The sequence below is a fragment of the Eubalaena glacialis genome, chromosome 7, assembly GCF_028564815.1.
Source record: "Eubalaena glacialis isolate mEubGla1 chromosome 7, mEubGla1.1.hap2.+ XY, whole genome shotgun sequence".
NCBI classification, from domain to species: Eukaryota; Metazoa; Chordata; class Mammalia; order Artiodactyla; family Balaenidae; genus Eubalaena; species Eubalaena glacialis.
In genome coordinates this window covers 71099934-71118803 of record NC_083722.1, presented here as the reverse complement: position 1 = coordinate 71118803, position 18870 = coordinate 71099934, and the positions used below count along the sequence as shown (strand labels likewise).

At 41.5% G+C, this 18870-nt stretch overlaps 1 protein-coding gene across 1 annotated transcript; it reads left to right on the top strand.

Moving 5' to 3' along the window:
- Window positions 1-400: 400 nt before the first annotated feature.
- LZTFL1 (leucine zipper transcription factor like 1) lies at window positions 401-18461 on the top strand. The gene is made up of 10 exons (XM_061195309.1): window positions 401-536; window positions 6084-6208; window positions 8846-9040; window positions 10558-10618; window positions 11709-11780; window positions 13060-13125; window positions 13212-13289; window positions 15604-15780; window positions 16561-16664; window positions 17764-18461. The coding sequence occupies exons 1-10, from the start codon at window positions 534-536 to the stop codon at window positions 17780-17782; spliced, it is 900 nt and encodes a 299-aa protein (XP_061051292.1). The 5' UTR covers window positions 401-533; the 3' UTR covers window positions 17783-18461.
- The last annotated feature ends 409 nt before the right edge of the window (window positions 18462-18870 follow it).

Below are 18870 nucleotides of genomic sequence, written 5' to 3'. Positions count from 1 at the left end.
TGGCCTATCTCGGCCAAGTAGGAACACTTGGGAGAGAAGAGAAATAAGTCTGGGACGCCCCACGAGACCGTTAAAAGGTCGGGAGTCAACGGTTGAGGCCACGGCCCTCGGGGCCGCCAGGTCACAGGAAGTGCAGGACAAGCCCTGAGCAGCAAAGCAGACCCAGATGCCCCGCGGCTCCCGGGAGCGGTGGGGAGTCAGGCAGCCGCTCCACTTCCGTTACCATTGGCAACGGCGGCCTCCCGCAAAGTCGGCGTGGCACGGAAAGGAGGGACTTCCCGGCTGTGGGAGCAAATGCGCATGCGGCTGTCGGCCGGTCGCAAGGCACTTCCTGTCGCCTGATCTTGAGTACCAATAAAAGTGCATAATTCCAGGGTCACGTGCGTCGGTTGCCATTAGCAACCGGAGGCTTCTAAACAACCCGCCCTCCCTCCGCGTCCTCTGCGGTCCAACTTCCCTTGGAGACGCCGGGCCTGGCGAAGCTGCGCCTGGCCTCTCCCGCTTTTCCAGACCGCTGACTGCTGTCCGCCTCCATGGTGAGTAGCCGGCCGGGTAACGCCGGCCCGCGCCGAGGAGAGATACAGAGCCGGGGGCCCCGGAGGGATGCCCTAGCCTGTAGCGGGTCTGAGTCCGGCCCTGGGCCTCCCTGAGGAGGGGAGGCTGCGCCGGGTGCGAGAGGCTCTGTTAGCCTCGGCCGAAGCCCTTCCGGCATAATCCTAGGTGGAGTCCTCTCCTAGCAGCCGCGCTCCGCCGCGTCGCTTCATTCCTCGCCCCTGCCTGAGGTGCCCGGGCCAAGTCACTCTTCACAGGTGGCTAACGAAGAGAGTTGGAGGGAACTGGCTGCCAGCAGAAGGCTCAAAGCGGGATTCTCATTCGATTCTAAAAACTCCAAGTTTATGCGCTCGCAGACACAGATACACACACATGCACAGCATTACTTACGTTAACGAGCCGAGGAGGAAGAACGTGATTGAATACAACTTCCTGATGTGAGAGTGACTGTAAGAGTCCCAGCCCCTATTTTATAGCTGTGAAAACTTGAGTGACATTTCTTGTGTTTTGACCTGTTCAAAAGAAGGCACGTTTTTCCTGTATGCTAGAACATATCCCATTAATCACTCCAGCGTATACAGAATGCCAACTTAAATAGCAACCGTTCTTAGAAGAAGGCACAGTACTGAAGTGTTCAGAAAAAAAGATGACTCCAGGGTTGGGGGCACCACTGAAATGGGCTACTAAAATACCTCAGCAACCAGGATTCCTATTTAGCCCACGCTATGTCCCAAGCACTCTCTTGCAGCTGAGGGTACAGCTGTGAACAAAACAGATCGTTCCCTACCCTGCTTGAGCTTGTCCCTCTCATTCTCTTGATTTCCCTAAAATATCAGGAACAAGTTGAAAAAATGATGGTGATGTCACAAGAAGGTTGACATTTGCTCCCATTCTATCTTCTGTAATTCCTTTCTATCAATTTGCTTAACGACTGAGGTTTCGGAGTCAGGCTCAGTTTCTTCATTAGTAAATTGCAGATAATAAGTATACTTAGGTTGTTAAAATGATAAATGAGATAATGCATATAGAACAAATAGCCCAGTACCTGTTAAAATATTAAGCATTCCGTATATAATAGGTTTTATTAGATTGTGTTCATTTTTATCATTACATTTTCATCCTTATACTTCTCATAGTAAAGCTGTATATGGACTTTGGGGTATGGTCAGGAATAGGGAACCATTTCTGGTACCTTCACCACTCTCCCCTCACTTTATGGCACAATTTCAGGACACTAGCTTGGCAATGCTCTGGTAGGATTCTTGCTCTGTGTTTTAGCTTTTTTTTTTTTTTTAAATAGAATCTTTCTGCAGCAAAATTCAAACAAATTCTGATTTCCCTGTTTGGATACCTCCCACTATCTCTACATATTTTACAGCTGAACATCATATCTTCTTCTCTGATTTAACAGCTGGCAAAACTGGTGTCAATGAGATTAAGTGATTTGCTAACAGAAAGTTGCATAGCTAGGCTTAAATTTGGTTTTTAATCCAGTGCTTTCTCTACTTACACCATACATCAACCCATTCCTTTTTCTCTCTAATGATGTGATTTGTGTACATATAATGTACACATGTGCATATGGGGAAGCAAAGGTTTATGAGTGCTGTTTCCCGGGGTAATGCTATTTCTCCTACTGAACTCAGCTGCTTATTTCTGCTCCCTTTCTTCACTCCCATCCATTTTAGAGGAACTTTTCTGTCTTTTGTCCTAAAGTTCATCCTCAGTTTTTGTAATTTTTTCTTCTTGGTCTTGGGACAGTCAAGACTTTTCTTGACAGAAGAGAAAATAATTAACAGATTTGAATTGGCCACTTACTCTGCACAAGGCACTGTATGAGGAGCTGTGTGGTATAAGAAATGATTCATGCCCTCAGGAGCTTACAGTCTACTTGAAGGAGCAACACCTGGAAAAAAAGACTACTAATAGTCCAAGGTAGTAATTAGTCTGTGGTGTTGCCAAATGAGTAGCAGAGGTGATATGTGCTAATTTTTGGAGGAAGGCATAACTAGAGTTACTGAGGGCATATTGGGAGGCTTCACAGAGTAGGTAAAATAGGTTTGGTCTTGAAGGATGGGTAGGAATTTGGTGATTTTCTGGAGCATGCTCGTACTGGCTGGTGAGAGCCAATTGTGTGCATTTCTTCTCATCTCTGCATTCAGTGACATTACCTTGGTAGCTTGAAATCAGCCATGCTGGGAGTTTTTATACCACAGAAATCAGCAAGGGCCGCAAATCAGTTTCATACCCCCCCACCCAAAAGCCTGTTGTTAAGCATTTACCAGCACACCACTGGGTTGGGTTCAGATTCTTGAATAAGAATGGGGAGGTACTTTTAGTCAAGGATTGGGGTAATGAGAGTGAAAGTATAAGCAGGAAATGTTAAATCATGCTTCTGATGAGCAGACTAGTCTGACTGAAGTAGAGTGTCCTTACGGTAGAATCCTGGGAAACGGGGTTAGAGAAGGAGTTTGGGGAGTATGGAGGCCTTATGAATTTAATACTATAAACAAGGAAGAATAATTGAAAATTTGTTTATGGGACTTTTTTTTTAGCAAGATGTGACATTGTTTTGAGTTATTTCCAATTGTAGGATATTCTTGCCCATACTTATGTGACTATAAGAGATAACATCTTTTCTAATGTAGGTATTCAGTTCTTTTTTCAAATGCCTGGTGAAGATCTGTCTTGTTGTGAGTCACAATTCAGGTGCATATGCAACTATAACATGTTTGTGTTCTTTTATTTATTTAAACTCTGACATTTTCCAAAAAGGATTTAAAACAGCCAAGGTGAGTGGGGGCTGTGGAGTTAGATTGCCTGGTTCAGATCCCTGCTCTCCCACTTACCTATTCAGTAGCATAGAAAATATTTCTTCTCTGTATCTCAGTTTTCTATCTGTAAAGTTGGTTGTGTTTTTTTTTTAATTAATTAATTTATTATTTATTTATTTTGGCTGCTCCGGGTCTTAGTTGTGGCGTGCAGGATCTAGTTCCCCGACCATGGATCGAACCCAGGCCCCCTGCATTGGGAGCACGGGGTCCTACCCACTGGACCACTAGGGAAGTCCCTGTAAAGCAGGTTTATACTACCTTTATCATAGGGTTGTATTGAGGATTAAATGAGGTCATGCCTGGCACATTGTAACCTCTGAATGACTTTTAGCTGTTATCATCATTACTATTATTATTTCTAATGTTCGACATTAGTTCAGGGAGGTGGCTAATAATTAGTATAAACCAAAACGAAAGAAACTTCTTTCCATTCACTTTGTCTAGCTCTAAGGCAAGATCTTAGTTACCATTTTAATCAAATAAGGTAAAGTCATGAAATTTAAGGTAAGTACATATCTCAAATGTGTTGGTTTACATTGGTCAAAATACCTCAACTGGTTGTTCTGAAACATTAGTCTACTGGATAAATGACCATTAGAGAACATCGTAATATCTTGGGTAATTCTTAAATTATTGAACTTTAACATCTTGAATTGTAGAAATATTAAAAACAATGTGGGGGAGAAAAAGACTTGGTAGAGCCGTTCATCATGCGGTTGGGGGTACACGTCTGTAGGCCAGCCTGTTATATTTGAGAGTCAGATGCATATAGGTAACAGTTGACACCTTGAGATAGATCATGTCATCAAGGAGAGGATATAGAATGACAAGAGTAAGGGTCCCCAGGCAGGGCCCTGGGAAGTACAGCTACTTAAGAGGCAAGCCCAAGAGGAGCCTACAGACGAGATCAAGAAGGGAGGTGGGGTTAGCAGCCAAAGAATGGAGCAGGTCAGTGGACAGCAAAGCATCAGCCACGGTAGTTGGATTTGTTATTAAGAAGTTGCTGGTGAGCTTTGCAAAGGCAGTTTGAACAGCATATAGAATGGAGACAGCAAGAGTAGAAGGGAAGTAGAGAAATGCAGCAGTAGCTGGAGGGAATTTCTGGTTTTGTATTTTTTTAGCATGAGTGAGATTTATGTACACAGTCTTCTCTATAGTCCGAGGGGAAGAAGAAACCTATAGAGAGTTGAGACGGGGAGTAATTGGTTAAATAAAGTCCCCCAGGAGCTTGAAAGAGAACAGATTAAGGCCATGATGGAGTGACCTTCAAAAAGAGGAACTCTTTCACTTCACTTGTCAGGCACATATCTGTTGTATGCCAGGCACTATGAGTCGTCCCGGGGATACTCGGGGAACCAGAGGGACAAGGTCATGGCCCTTGTAGACTTCTGTTCTCAGGAAATGGAAACTGCTGAGAGGAGGTAAGGATGTATGTAGGTGCAGCAAAGCCATGGTGCGGGGCTTAGGGGGTGAAGGAGGTCATGCCCAGTGACCTTGGTGCTGGCCTCCACAATGCAGCCCAACACTGTGCTGAGAATGAGAGTTAGACCTTTGTCTCCCATAGACAGGTTATTCTTAAAATAAAGATAATCCTGACTTATTCAGTCCCCTGCATTAGATGTTCACTTTTATAATTTCCTTCTTTAATTTTCAGTATAGCTATAAAATGAAAAAGCTTCATCAATTTCTAGCTTATAGTTGTCAAGCTCTCATCCGGTTTAAAATCAAGACCAATTAGTGGCTATTTCAAAACCAAATATATTTTTTAAAGCTGTATGAGATGGGATAAGGTTAAGTTGCTGTAATAGAGGTTGGAAAAAAAAAAAAAAAAAAAAACAGTGCCTTAAAGAATACAGAAGTTTGGGCTTCCCTGGTGGCGCAGTGGTTAAGAATCTGCCTGCCAATGCAAGGGACACAGGTTCGAGCCCTGGTCCGGGAAGATCCCACGTGCCGCAGAGCAACTAAGCCCATGAGCCACAACTACTGAGCCTCCATGCCACAACTACTGAAGCCCGCGTGCCTAGAGCCCGTACTCTGCAACAAGAGAAGCCACCACAATGAGAAGCCTGCGCACCGCAACAAAGAGTAGCCCCCTCTCGCCACAGCTAGAGAAAGCCTGGGCGCAGCAACAAAGACCCAACGCAGCCAAAAATAAATAAATTTATAAAAAAAAAAAAAACTAATATTGTAACAAATTCAATAAAGATTTAAAAAAAAAAAAGAATACAGAAGTTTATTTCTGTCATGCTTAACAGCCCTCTCACTGCTCATCACAGTTAGGTACGAGGGTCAGTGCTGCTCCACAAAGTCATTCCAGGGGTACCAGTCCCTTTCAGCTTGCTGCTCCCCCAGCCCCCAGGGCATTGTGCTGTCCTCATGGTTCAGTGGAGTCACCACCCCCAGGTTTCAGAGAGATAGGGTGTAGCAAAGGTGTGCCCCATGTCTTAAGTCCCAGGCTTTAGAAATAGCTCTTATTCTTCTGCTCACATCCATTGCTGAGAAGTAGTCATGTGGCCACACCTGACTTCACGGAGGGCTGGGGAGTGTTTTCTAGTTGGGCAGCCATGTGTCTGGGAAGACGGGAAGAACAGAATTTAGCGGACATCTTCCAGTCTCCACCACAGGATAACCTGTATGTTTTCATTGTTCGTTCCTTTATTATATCTTCAAGACTAACAATTAAATTCTTTCTTTCAGGCAGAGTTGGGTCTAAATGAGCACCATCAAAATGAAGTTATTAATTACATGCGTTTTGCTCGTTCAAAAAGAGGCTTGAGACTCAAAACTGTAGATTCCTGCTTCCAAGACCTCAAGGAGAGCAGGTATCAGAGAATTCTAAGGAAACCCAGTGGGAAGGAACATGGATCCCTTCTGGTGGCCAGTATGGCGGTGCTGTAGCAGAGAGGCCTTACAAACCATTGCCAGGATATCATGGTCAATTATTCATTGAGAGCAGCTACACTAAGCCTTATGGATATGTGAAACTCAAGAAATCAGATTGTGGTGGGAGCAGTCTATTACTAAACATGCATATAATGATAATTGAGGGATTGCAAAGTTTCAGAAGGGCAGTCAGGAAATTGTGAAGTGCTTATGGGTTAAAGATTGGCTTGCTGTATTAAAGATTCCAGAACCTTAATTACTTGAGTTATTAATTAAAAGATTAGAGCCATAAGACATGGCAGTTAGCAAGAAAACACCTATGCAGTTTATATTGAAGAATTAGAAGAAGAGAAAACAGTAGGAAACCATGAAAAGCTTGCTGACTAGTACCAGAATTATTAGTTGATTTGTAGCAAGAGATGATAATTAGTTTAGTTGGACCAATAGTGGAAGATAATAAAAGTCCATAGAAAATTTAGTAATAGAGGATAATAGGGAAGCCAACCAAACGGACTGAATAATAAAGAGACATCAGATTACTTGGGGATCAGATTTTGGCACACTTAAATGTCAAGACATAAATGAAAAAGGTCTCCAAGTGATCTGTAACTGTGATAAAGTCATTAACTTCACTCAATAGCAGAGACCATCAGCTGTAGACTGTTACCTGTTCGATCCATTATTCTAATCTGATAATCTGGCTTCCTAACCCACAGCAGAGGTAAGCAGCAATCTGATTGGTGAGTCTGTGAGACAGCCAGAGAAGGTACCCATTATTTACTTTATGCATTGGAGTACCTTAATTGCCGTTCATAATAATGAACTTGGGTTGCTCAAAAAAACAAAACAAAACATATTTTTAAGCAGATTTGCTTTGTTCTATTAAAGAATATAGAAAGATTGTTAATATATTTAATAAGGACTTGCATCAAAAATAAAGTTTTGGTTTTTTTAGAGTGGTTAAATTCTGCTGGGTAAATGAAACATTAAAGAATGGTAAATCAAATAAAAGTTTGGTGTAACTTCCTTCGTTATGTCCTTTTGGAATGATGGAGAAGATGACCTGAGGTCGGGGCTGTAGCTCTTCATCTGCTGAGCATCTGAGGGATAAAAGACTTTGAGGCTGGAGGCAGGGAGCGGAGGAGACTGTGTTACTATCAAACTGTCATTGATCGTAGGAGGCATGCATAGAAGCTTTCTCAAGAATTCAGCTGTTGGGCATGTTCCTGAGATTGTTGGAAATGATTGTGGAGTTGGGACCATGGGCAAGTCACCGCCACCTTCTGAGCCTGTGTTCCATCTGTGAAGTGAGGGAATTGAAGAAAATGGCTCCAGATTTCCCTTCCAACACAAACGTTCTCTGTGGAAGAGTTGATCTTTAATCCTTTTGATGATGATGTTTGTTTTTAATGGAGCTTTAATTAAGTTAGGGTTTTTTTTCTTTTGGGTCTCAAGAATGCTAAGAGAAGCAATATATAATTACCATTGATTTTCTCATAGGCATTTACTAACATGTGAATGGTCATTCAGTCATTGAAATGCTAGACAAATGATATAAAGAAAGGAGAAATTACACCTCTCAGGTGACTTATGACATAATTAAATGTGATAAAACTAATTTTAGGGGAGATTAAAGTTAAAAATTTTTCACTGAAAAGCTAAAGAAAAAAGTAGATAGTTTGGGGAATGTTTCTGAGCACGTACTTGTATTAAAGGATGTGCACATTTGAAGAGTGAACCACAGTTTAATCATTTAAATAGACATCAAAAATTAATTGAGCTTAAATTATTTTCAAACTGTTTTATTAATAAAGAAGATAATTTCCAGAGAGACTTTCACTAAACCCTTTAATCTCTTAGATCAGGGGTCCCCAACCCCTGGGCCACGGACTGGTACCGGTACGTGTCCTGTTAGGAACTGGGCTGCACAGCAGGAGGTGAGCGGTGGGTGGGCGGGCGAGCAAGCGAAGCTTCATCTGTATTTACAGCCGCTCCCCTTCACTCGCATTACCGCCTGAGCTCCGCCTCCTGTCAGATCAGCAGCGGCATTAGATTCTCATAGGAGCGTGAACCCTACTGTGAACTGTGCATGCGAGGGATCTAGGTTGTGCTTATGAGAATCTAATGCCTGATGATGTGAGGTGGAGCTGAGGCAGTGATGCTAGCGCTGGGGAGCAGCTGCAAATACAGATTATCATTAGCAGAGAGATTTGACTGCACAGAGACCATAATAAATCAATTGTTTGCAGACTCATATCAAAACCCTATCAGTGAGTGGCAAGGGAAAACAAGTTCAGGGCTCCCACTGATTCCGCATTATGGTGAGTTGTATAATTATTTCATTATACATTGCAATGTAATAATAATAGAAATAAAGTGCACAATAAATGTAATGAGCTTGAATCATCCTGAAACCATCCCCCCACCGCCACCCCCCGGTCCATGGAACAGTTGTCTTCCACAAGAGGTTGAGGGCCGCTGCCTTAGATGACATGATGTGAGTTTCTTAGTTTTGTTTTACTTGTAAATAGTTGTTGTTGTTTATCCAGAGGTTTTGGATTGTGGTTGTTTTTCAGGCTGGTGGAGGAGACCTTCACCATAGATGAAGTCTCTGAAGTCCTGAATGGGTTACAGGCTGTGGTCCACAGCGAGGTGGAGTCTGAGCTCATCAACACAGCCTACACCAATGTGCTACTTCTGCGGCAGCTTTTCTCACAAGCTGAGAAGTGGTACCTCAAGCTACAGACAGACATCTCTGAACTTGAAAACAGGTACTAAAATTTGTATCCACAATTATGACAATAGAGGCCCAAGCGTTAAGAGTTAAGAGTTAGTGAATATCTTTGCTGCTTTGCTTGGGCCTGGTGTGTGAGAAAATTTGGGTAAGGTAACAGCAGAGCATCCAGTTACTAAGTGATCTCTTAGGTGCCGCTCAGCATCCTCTTCAAAATGCCCTGTTTCCACTATTCCTAGGTGTTATAAAGGCCTCTGAGATTTATGAGATTGCTCTTAAGGCTATAATTAATTATTCCATATGGTATCTCTGGTTAGCCTGATCAGTATTATAATAAGTCTTCAGAGATAGGTCGACTAAGAAAAAAAGATTATGAAACAGTTGAAAAGTTAATTCAAATACCATCAAATCACACTTAGTAGTATTGGAAGTTTATTTCTAAATAATTGCATTAAAATTATATACTGATCTTTAAAATAGGGAAAGTAAAAAAAAAAAGTTTTATTATCTGAACTATATCAAAAAGCTCATTAATTTTTTAAAAATATGATAAAATCAATGAAATTGAAACTCGGTCTAAGAAAAGTCACGCCAGAGATCTGGAAAGACTGATATCGAGCCCAGGGGCCGTTTGCTAAGCACAGGTGCAGCGCGGCTTGCGGACAGTGCTTAACAACACTGGCTGTGGCCTCGGGTAGGGAAGGAAACCATTTAGCTTCACCAACTGTCAGTAGATAACTGGTGAGAAAACTTTGAGAAACTGACCTATTAAGAAGCTTAGGAGAGTAGTTACTGCCATTCACTCTGTAAACTTTTGTATAGTCAAGCCCCCAGGTACCTTTGCAAATAAAAGGAAATGTTCAGGTGGATCACCCCCAAACCATCTGTCTTCCTTGAGAATTTACCATACTCTTTTTCAGTAGATGTGAACTAATTTTATTTTTCCAAGGCTACTCTATTAAAATCAGTTTTCCTTGAACCTCTACTAGCTAACAATGTATATTATAGAGCAATTTCCCATTAGCACCTCAAAAATACAGTGTTGACTACAAATTTCAGACATAGTTGTGTTAACATTGTAATTTAGTTCTAGTGATTATATTGTACACTCAGTAGGTACAAAATAGTAGGTGCTATGGAGATTCAAACTGGAGTGCATGGAACTTAGGTTCTCAACCATTAGTAACTAAATATCATTTTTGATGTGAAGTTTTGTTCATCTTGCTCTGTTGTTTCTGGCATGTAATAGATTGGTACCAGTGCTTTTATTCTTCTTCTTTTTTTTCTTTTTAAATTTTATTTATTTATTTATTTGGCTGTGCCAGGTCTTAGTTGTGGCACGCGGGATCTTTGTTGTGGCGTGCGGGATCTTTTTTTAGTTGCAGCGTGCAGGATCTAGTTCCCTGACCAGGGATCGAACCTGGGCCCCCTGCATTGGGAACACAGAGTCTTAACCGCTGGACCACCAGGGAAGTCCTGCTTTTATTCTTCTTGTGTGTATGATACAAATCTATTCTAAACAAATATTTTTTCATATTTGTTTTTGTCTTCAAGAGAATTATTGGAACAAGTTGCAGAATTTGAAAAAGCAGAATTTACATCTTCAAATAAAAAGGTAATTTTTGGTCCTTATAAATCCATACCTTAATAGCCAGTGTTTAAAATCCTCAAGTTGCTCAGCGCATTCAGAGATTAAAGTGAGAACTCTCAAGGAAAAGCATTCAACTCAAGAGCAGAATTCCAAGCTTACCTCTCAGATTTTTAGGTGAAAGAAGATAAGTTTTGGAAGTAACTATGAAAAACTTGTTTTTGTCTACTACCTCACACACGCATGCGCATGCACACAGCATCCCTGCAGTCCACCCACCTCCCAGCCATGCAAGCTCTTCACTCAGATGATGCGGAGCACAGGCTTTGGGGGCATGCATCCTGGCACTGTCACTCCTCAGCTGTGCGACCTCGAGCAGGTTACCTGAGGCGGCTGAGCCTCATTCCCCTCATCTGTCAAGTGGAGACAGTACTAGTAGTTACCTGCTTGTCTCTTTAATCATTATCATTACCTGCAGTGACCACTTAGCATTCCATTGTGTAGATGCACCATAAATCCTCTGTGGTGTTACATAGTAAAACACTGCCAAGATCAATCCATGAACATACACGTACAAAACAATTTTCTAATTATTCCTTTGGAACATATTTCTAGCTAAGAAATTTCTAGGTCAGAGGGCATGAATTGTTTTGTTTTAATGCATATTGCTAAACTGCCAGAATGTTTGTGTCAAGTTACTCATCTGTAATGTAGTTTACCTAAATCCTCATCATTATTACAATTTTTCTGGGGTTCATGCAGAAATCTCTGTTTTAGCTCCCACAGTTTAAAATCCCAGTCCCTAGATACTAAGATCTTTATCGGCTCTGGCTTTGAGCACCTTCCCTCCCTCCTTTCTCTTCCACCTGTTTTGTTTTTTTTTTAAAGACACAAGGAGGATGGGTTTCGTTTTTATCTCTCATTTGCATTGGGCACTGTGGGCCAGGCACTGTCCTAAGCACTAGGACGTAGCAGAGGTCCAAACCAATGAAAATCTAGCTGACATCTCAGTGAATATGTTTACACAGTGTCTTCCACTTAGAAAGTACAAGGGTTCAGTGATTACACGTGCTTTATGCAGTGGTGATTTCAGTTTGGTTTCTTTGTTTTGTTTCAGCCCATCATAGATAACATAAAGCCAAAACTTGCTCCACTTAATGAAGGTGGAACAGCAGAACTCCTAAACAAGGTAATGTTGCCATCATTTTGAGAAATGGCAAACTCTCTAAGGATGTATGCTCACTGCCTGCACAGCTCTAGAGTAGAGAGACTGGGTGGAAGGTGTTGATTCAGGCTTTGGTCCACTGAGGGTAATTAGCCCATCGCAGTAGTTGTACTTAATGGTACCTGGTGGGTCAGAAGAGGGCACACTTAACTCCCAGAGAGTCTGAAGCAGCTCTTGGTTGCATCTTTTCATAATGAAGTGAAGGGCATAGAATTTTGGAAAGTATTTATTGATGGACATTTGAAGTTTATGAGCTGTGATAACAATGAAGGGATTTTTTTAATTAAGAGGTTTAGAAAGATTAATTACCGATATACAACTATTTTTCATGACTCTTGTGTTCTCAACATTATGCTAGATATTGTTACATAAAAAGAAAAGTAATACCTGGCCTTTTGCCCTCAAAAACCTTGTAGTCTTATTGGGAAGGGATAACTAATATTCTAGAAACAGAGACAGCAGACTGCTAACCTGTGTGCCACAGTTGCCACTAACCTGGTGCCAAAGGTGCCACAGGGTGGCAGAGAAGGCACAGTTCCGTGTGGATAAGAGTAGTTGAGGACAGGCTCTTGGGTAAGGTGGTGCCTGAGCTGGGCTGAAAGGTGTAGACAGATTGATTTGTCAGAGGGAAGAGAAATGGTATGGCCAGCAGAGGAACAGAGTGGGCAGCAGTCAGAGGCAGAGAGGAGGCTGGCATGCCTTGGAGCAGAGCGCAGGCTCTCCGGCTGGGCGATGCTGCGTGTGCTGGGGTATAGTAAGAAGTGAGACTGCGCTGACAGGTGATGCTTGTGATGGAGCTGCTGATGAGAAAGGCCCTTGGACCTCAGCTCAGTTGGAACCACTTAGGGGCTGGGCACAGGGTATGGAATGATGAAGATTGTGTCTTGAGGATAAGCGGCAAGTGGTATGCAGTGTAGGCTGAGAACAGACCCAAGAGTTGCAGGATCAGCTAGGTGAGAGATGGCAGGGGAGGGGGACTTTGCAAAAAGGCTGAGAGTAGAGGGCTGAAGAAAGCCTGAGAGACTGCGAAAGAAGGAACTAGAAGTCTTAGAGCCAGAGGTGACTCATAGGTGTTGAGGCTGGCGGGCTGGGTAAAACTGGAATATTACCAGTAGCCAGGGCATGCAGACTTTTGAGCTTTTGTGTAATTTAATATAAAAATTAAATTTTTAAGTGAAACAAATAATTTCAAGGATTAAAAATACTTTGGCTAACATAATAAAACTTGAATTTATTCACAAAGGAAATTTTAAGACTTCAAGAAGAGAATGAGAAATTAAAGTCAAGGCTGAAGACCCTTGAAACACAGGTAACCGAGAAATACTTTAACAAAATTATTGAAAGAGTTACTTACAGACTAAATACTGAATGTATTTTGCTTAATCTTGATTATAGGCAACAAATGCATTGGATGAGAAGTCAAAACTAGAAAGAGCACTGCAAGATTTACAGCTTGATCAAGGAACTCAAAAGGTGAAGTCAGTTTTAGCATTTTCACATTTTCTAGATGATCAAGTTATAAACTTTTATTAAGTCGTAGCTACTTTCGATATTATGCCCCACTGCCAGCCACTCCCTGAGAGGGAGGCCACCACTGTAGTTCTGCATCGAGACAAACTTGTCCAGGAAAGGCCAGGTGAGAGCCTGTTGAGGGCAGTGGGGGCAGATACACAGCTCACATGCTTCACATGTCCCAGAGCCCATTGGCATATGAGATATGCTTAAATTTATTTTTTAAAAGTTCTTCTCCCTTTCACTTTGCCCTTCCAATTACAGCGGGAAGAAAGGAAGAGTTTTTAGTTATTATTATACAGAACTTATTATTACTTAAGTTTCCCTTCAGTGAGTGTGACAAAACAGAATGAATCTACTAGTCATGCATCTTCTAATCCACCTGTATCTAGCTGTGCTTGTGTAATACAGTGAAATCCAGTGTTGAAGTTCTCCAAACTTGTCTGAATGGAATGACTGAGTATCACTCTGCCCTGGAAGTCATCATGTGCACAGTTCTGCCTCCTTTGGCCTTTCCATTGAGATTAGATGCTGTAATAGGATCCTGTCAGCAGGACCATTTGAGTGAATTTTCATTACAGCACTGGCTTTTCTAGTGGTTGTAGTGCCATTGTAAATGTCTACTAAACAATCCCCAAACTTACTTCATTAGACTTTGGTTATACTTTTTCTATGGAAAATTTCAAACATATACAAGAGTAGAGAGAATAGTGTAATGCACCCCAGGTACTCATCACTCTGCTTTACCAGTCAGTCATCAAGACGTGGCCAGTCTGGTTTCATATTTACCTCTACTTTCTTCTCCCTTCCCCCGTGTTTTTTGTTTTTTTTAATTAATTTATTTTTTGGCTGCATTGGGTCTTCGTTGCTGTGCACAGGCTTTCTCTAGTTGCAGCGAGCACGGGCTTCTCATTGTGGTGGCTTCTCTTGTTGCGGAGCACAGGCTCTAGGCGCGCAGGCTTCAGTAGCTGTGGCACGCAGGCTAAGTAGTTGTGGCTCATGGGCTCAGTAGTTGTGGCTCGTGGGCTCAGTAGTTGTGGCTTGCGGGCTCCAGAGCGCAGGCTCAGTAGTTGTGGCGCACGAGCTTAGTTGCTCCGTGGCATGTGGGATCTTCCCGGACCAGGGCTCGAACCCGTGTTCCCTGCATTGACAGGCGGATTCTTAACCACTGTGCCACCGGGGAAGTCCACCCCCATGTTTTTTTGAAGCAAGTCTCAGACATTACATTATTTTATCTGTAGGTATTTTTTAAATAAAAGGATGCTTCTTATATGGCTAAAACAAAAGGAAATATATATGATTTTCAATCATTATATACCAAGGACCATAAATTTGTAAAACAGCTAAATACTCCAGAACAGTTTTATAGTTTCTCAAAAGTAAAACAGTTGCCAACATTTTCGGATGATGAATTTGTTTTAAAAGCCATTGAAGGCTTTGCTCCAGTTTTACTTTTAAGATTTGGCAAAAGCAAAATGCATACAGGCCTTCACTAGATGCAGTGAAATAAAATCTTTTTAAAAACCAGATTTCAAAAATAAGTAAGGAATTCTTTTGTTGATAGTAGTGCTTTTTCTTCATAGTTAGCAATTATAGACCATTTTCCTGTCATTAATATAACTTTTGTCTATTATAAATTTTATCTAGTTAAAAACATGATCCAGGTAGAGAGAAGATCCAGCTGCTTATATGACACTGACGAAGTGTACAAATATCTGCATATCAAATTAATGTAAAAAACTTAAAATCTTGTAAATTTAGCAAGCCATATAATCAGTAAGCATTAATTAGGCTCTCATAATATTGTAAAACATGTCTGTTACATTTTTTGTATAGATTATATTAATTTTATTATTTTTCCATCTATCATTCAGAAGTCTTCACCAGGATTTTTTACCTTGACTTTTCAAAAATGAAGCCTATTTGCCACCCCAACTCTGGGAAACACAATCTTGTCAAATTTAGGATCCCACCTCTCTTGTTCCTCTTTTGGAATTCCAGCAGTTCATGAATCACATTTTACATACTTGGAAATCAGTGACCACTGAGTGTCTGCTGTGCTCAGGACACAGTACACTGGGTGCTGAGGGTGAACTGGGTGTGCTGGTGATCCTCACTGGGCTGCAGTGGCAGAGAAGGCTGGCGGGGGATGCTGACATGCACACGCAACACACAGACAGCAGCATCTGTTCCCATCACCTGTGATGCTGAATCTAAAGCAGTTACTATTTAGGATGTCAGCATGAAATCATGTGAGTGTATGTATTTTTCATAGGATTTTATTAAGGCCCAAGACTTGAGTGACTTGGAAAACACAGTTGCTGCTTTAAAGAGTGAGTTTCAGAAGACACTTAATGACCAGACAGAAAACCAGAAGTCCCTGGAGGAGAGTCTAGCGACGGCCAAGCATGACCTACTCAGGGTGCAGGAGCAGCTGAGCATGGCTGAAAAGGTCAGATTTGTCTGTTTATATCCGATTAAGTGATGAATGCAGTGTAACTAAGGGAAACATTGGACAACTACAGATCCACCTCATTTTTTTTCAAGGTATTAGGCAATTTGTGTTCTAAAGAGTTATCATTTGGGGACACTGAGATTCTTCCATCTTTGGCACTAAAATATCTGCGGTAATAAAAACTTACACTCCTTCCTGTTCTATGGTAAATACTCCACGGAGGGTGGCGTACACCCGGCACCCTGAACACCCATTTTGCTCTTCCTGATCATCCCTCTTACAGTCTGGCAGAGGGATGGGTGGCTTTTTTCTAAAGGGTTCTATACCTTTTTCTTAATTTATATGAGATATGTGGAGAACTGGTTTTTTCGCTTTACGGGTTAGACTCTTAAGAATATGGGAGCTAAAATGTAATTAAATTTAAAATCCTCCTCTTCAAATACTGGCAGTATTTTGGGATTTGGAAAAAAGAGCATGCTTATTTTACCTGAAAATGAATTTACTTTTTCAAATAGATTTCCCATGTCTATGGCATAGTATGTTTGAGTTATTTGCTAATATTGTACTTAGGAAATGTTACTATTTTATTAGCTTCCCATTTGAAAGAATGTATTTTTAAAGTTTGAATGGTCTTAATTTTATATATTTTTTTTAAATTAGAAAATAAAATAAGCAGAATATTAGCAAAATTAGGGCAAAAATATATATTTTCATCAGATATGTTATTTCTTTCCTTAACTATTTCTTATTAATGGACTGACATTTTTCACTATGCAGGAATTAGAGAAAAAATTCCAACAAACAGCAGCTTATCGAAACATGAAAGAGATTCTCACCAAGAAGAATGACCAAATCAAAGACCTGAGGAAAAGATTGGCGAAGTAAGCCATACTGATCCTGTCTCTCGGATTGTCTCCCTGCTGGGTTGATGTCTGTCCTTCATTAAGTCTAACCTTGTGTCTGGAGAGGTCATGCCGGTGGGGAGTTGCTCTGTCATTCAGTCCAGAAGCCTGTGTCTGAGGAAGGCAGAGGGGCTTTGGCCAGGCCTCATCTGTAACACCCACCAGGGTTTCTTTTCAGGTTCAGCCGAACCTTTAGCCTCACACAAGGCTACGCTAGGCTACTGTGGCCGTGGATTCTCTTAGCAGGGTATTGGACAGCAACCACAGCAAGCACACAGGGCAGCACTGGGCATTTCTCCTTAGTGGTGTCCTTGCTGCAGCCCACAGCCTGATCATACTGTGCTCTCACATGACAATTTAGGTGCTAGAAAATGAGGTCCATGCGTGGGTGCCAGAGCCAGCGTGGCTTAGAAGTTCCATGCCCCACATAGGACCAGTGTCTTTGGTCCAGCCACGTGATGCCCAGGCAGGGACACATCCGGGAGGCAGGGACTCAGCTGTACCCAGGGAAGCTGAAGCCGTGGTTTCCGCCATGGATGTATAGTTGTTCACAGTTCTCCTGGTCCAGATGGAGTCTTCTAATCGGGGTCATTTCTGTCATCAGTGGTTCTGCCTGGAAACTCAGCTGACATTTTACCTTTATCAGGGTTCCAGGGTACCAGAGCTAGAAAGTGAATCCCAGATCATATTTTTCCTTGGAGAAGAGGGTCTGTTAACCCTGTACTCACAAAGCCATATCAGCTGTTTGTGTCCATCAGGCCATCGATAAGATAATTACCACGGAATCCCTAATCTACTAAGCTATCATAGATCTAGATGCCACATGTAGAAACTTGGAACCTGAAGGTATCTCAGCAGTTATCTGGTCCATTCTCCACCTGTGGCAGGAATCCCCTGAGTCACCCTCATCATGCCTTGAATGTATCTGACTTCTACCATAGCAGTGATTTTAAGTGAAAAATGCAACATTACTGGTTTAGTCACTGGAGATGTTTCAAGTAAACTTATTCGGTAACAACAACAACAGCAAAAAGTATCATGACATTATGCTGTTAATTCAATATATATCTCTTTCCAGATATGAACCTGAAGATTAAAAACTGAAGAAGATTTCATCTGGAAGCTGCCACAACATGAAAGTACAAGCTGTTTCTCACCTCAGGCATGTATTTGAAGCAGTTTGTTGTATTCCCTCTCTTTATTTTTCTAATATTTAGACTTTGCTTCTAATATTTAGAACTAGAGTTCCTATTTCAGTTACCTAATTGAGAAGAGAGAAAACCTACTGACTGATTCTGGCCTGTCATCCCAAACTCCTCTCTGCTGAGTGCTCCAGAATCTTAGTTCAAATGCAGTGAGAATTCTTTATAGTAAAGAAGAGGCTTATCCTTCTGCATTAGTGTAAAGAGCATGCCTTTTCAATAAATGTTAAAGCTAGCATCATCTATACTTGTGCATTCCCCAGAGTAAAAGTGTAGAATTATTAAAGATAGTTATTACAAATAAACCTTATTTTTTAACATGAAATCTAATGTTTTCTCTATGTGATCATCAAAAAAATATGAATTTATTGAAAATGTGAATACCATCTATTATAGGCATCATTTTTACCAATTATAATGAAAATTAACAGTGAACATGAGGGTTCGGTTAACTCCTTCGGTCTCTCTAGCTAAATGCTGAGGAGGGTCAGACATTTTTTGCAGCATAACTTAGGAGTCCGTATTACTAATGGAGAAGGCAGAGCCATCCTGTACTTATACAGTTGAGAAAGTATCTGGATTCAGAATAAATGTAATCTTTATACTTCAGTTTCCGAATATTCTTTTAAATTATACGTTAAATGAGAACACTTTTTTTTTAATATAAATTTATTTATCTTATTTATTTATTTTTGGCTGCGTTGGGTCTTTGTTGTGGTGTGTGGGCTTCTCATTGCAGTGGCTTCTCTTGTTGTGGAGCACAGGCTCTAGGCACGTGGGCTTCAGTAGTTGTGGCTCACGGGCTCTAGAGCACAGGCTCAGTAGTTGTGGCGCACGGGCTTAGTTGCTCCATGGCATGTGGGATCTTCCTGGACCAGGGATCGAACCCGTGTGCCCTGCATTGGCAGGAGGATTCTTAACCACTGCGCCACCAGGGAAGCCCCGAGAACACTTTTTAAAAGACCTCTATTTAACATAAATCA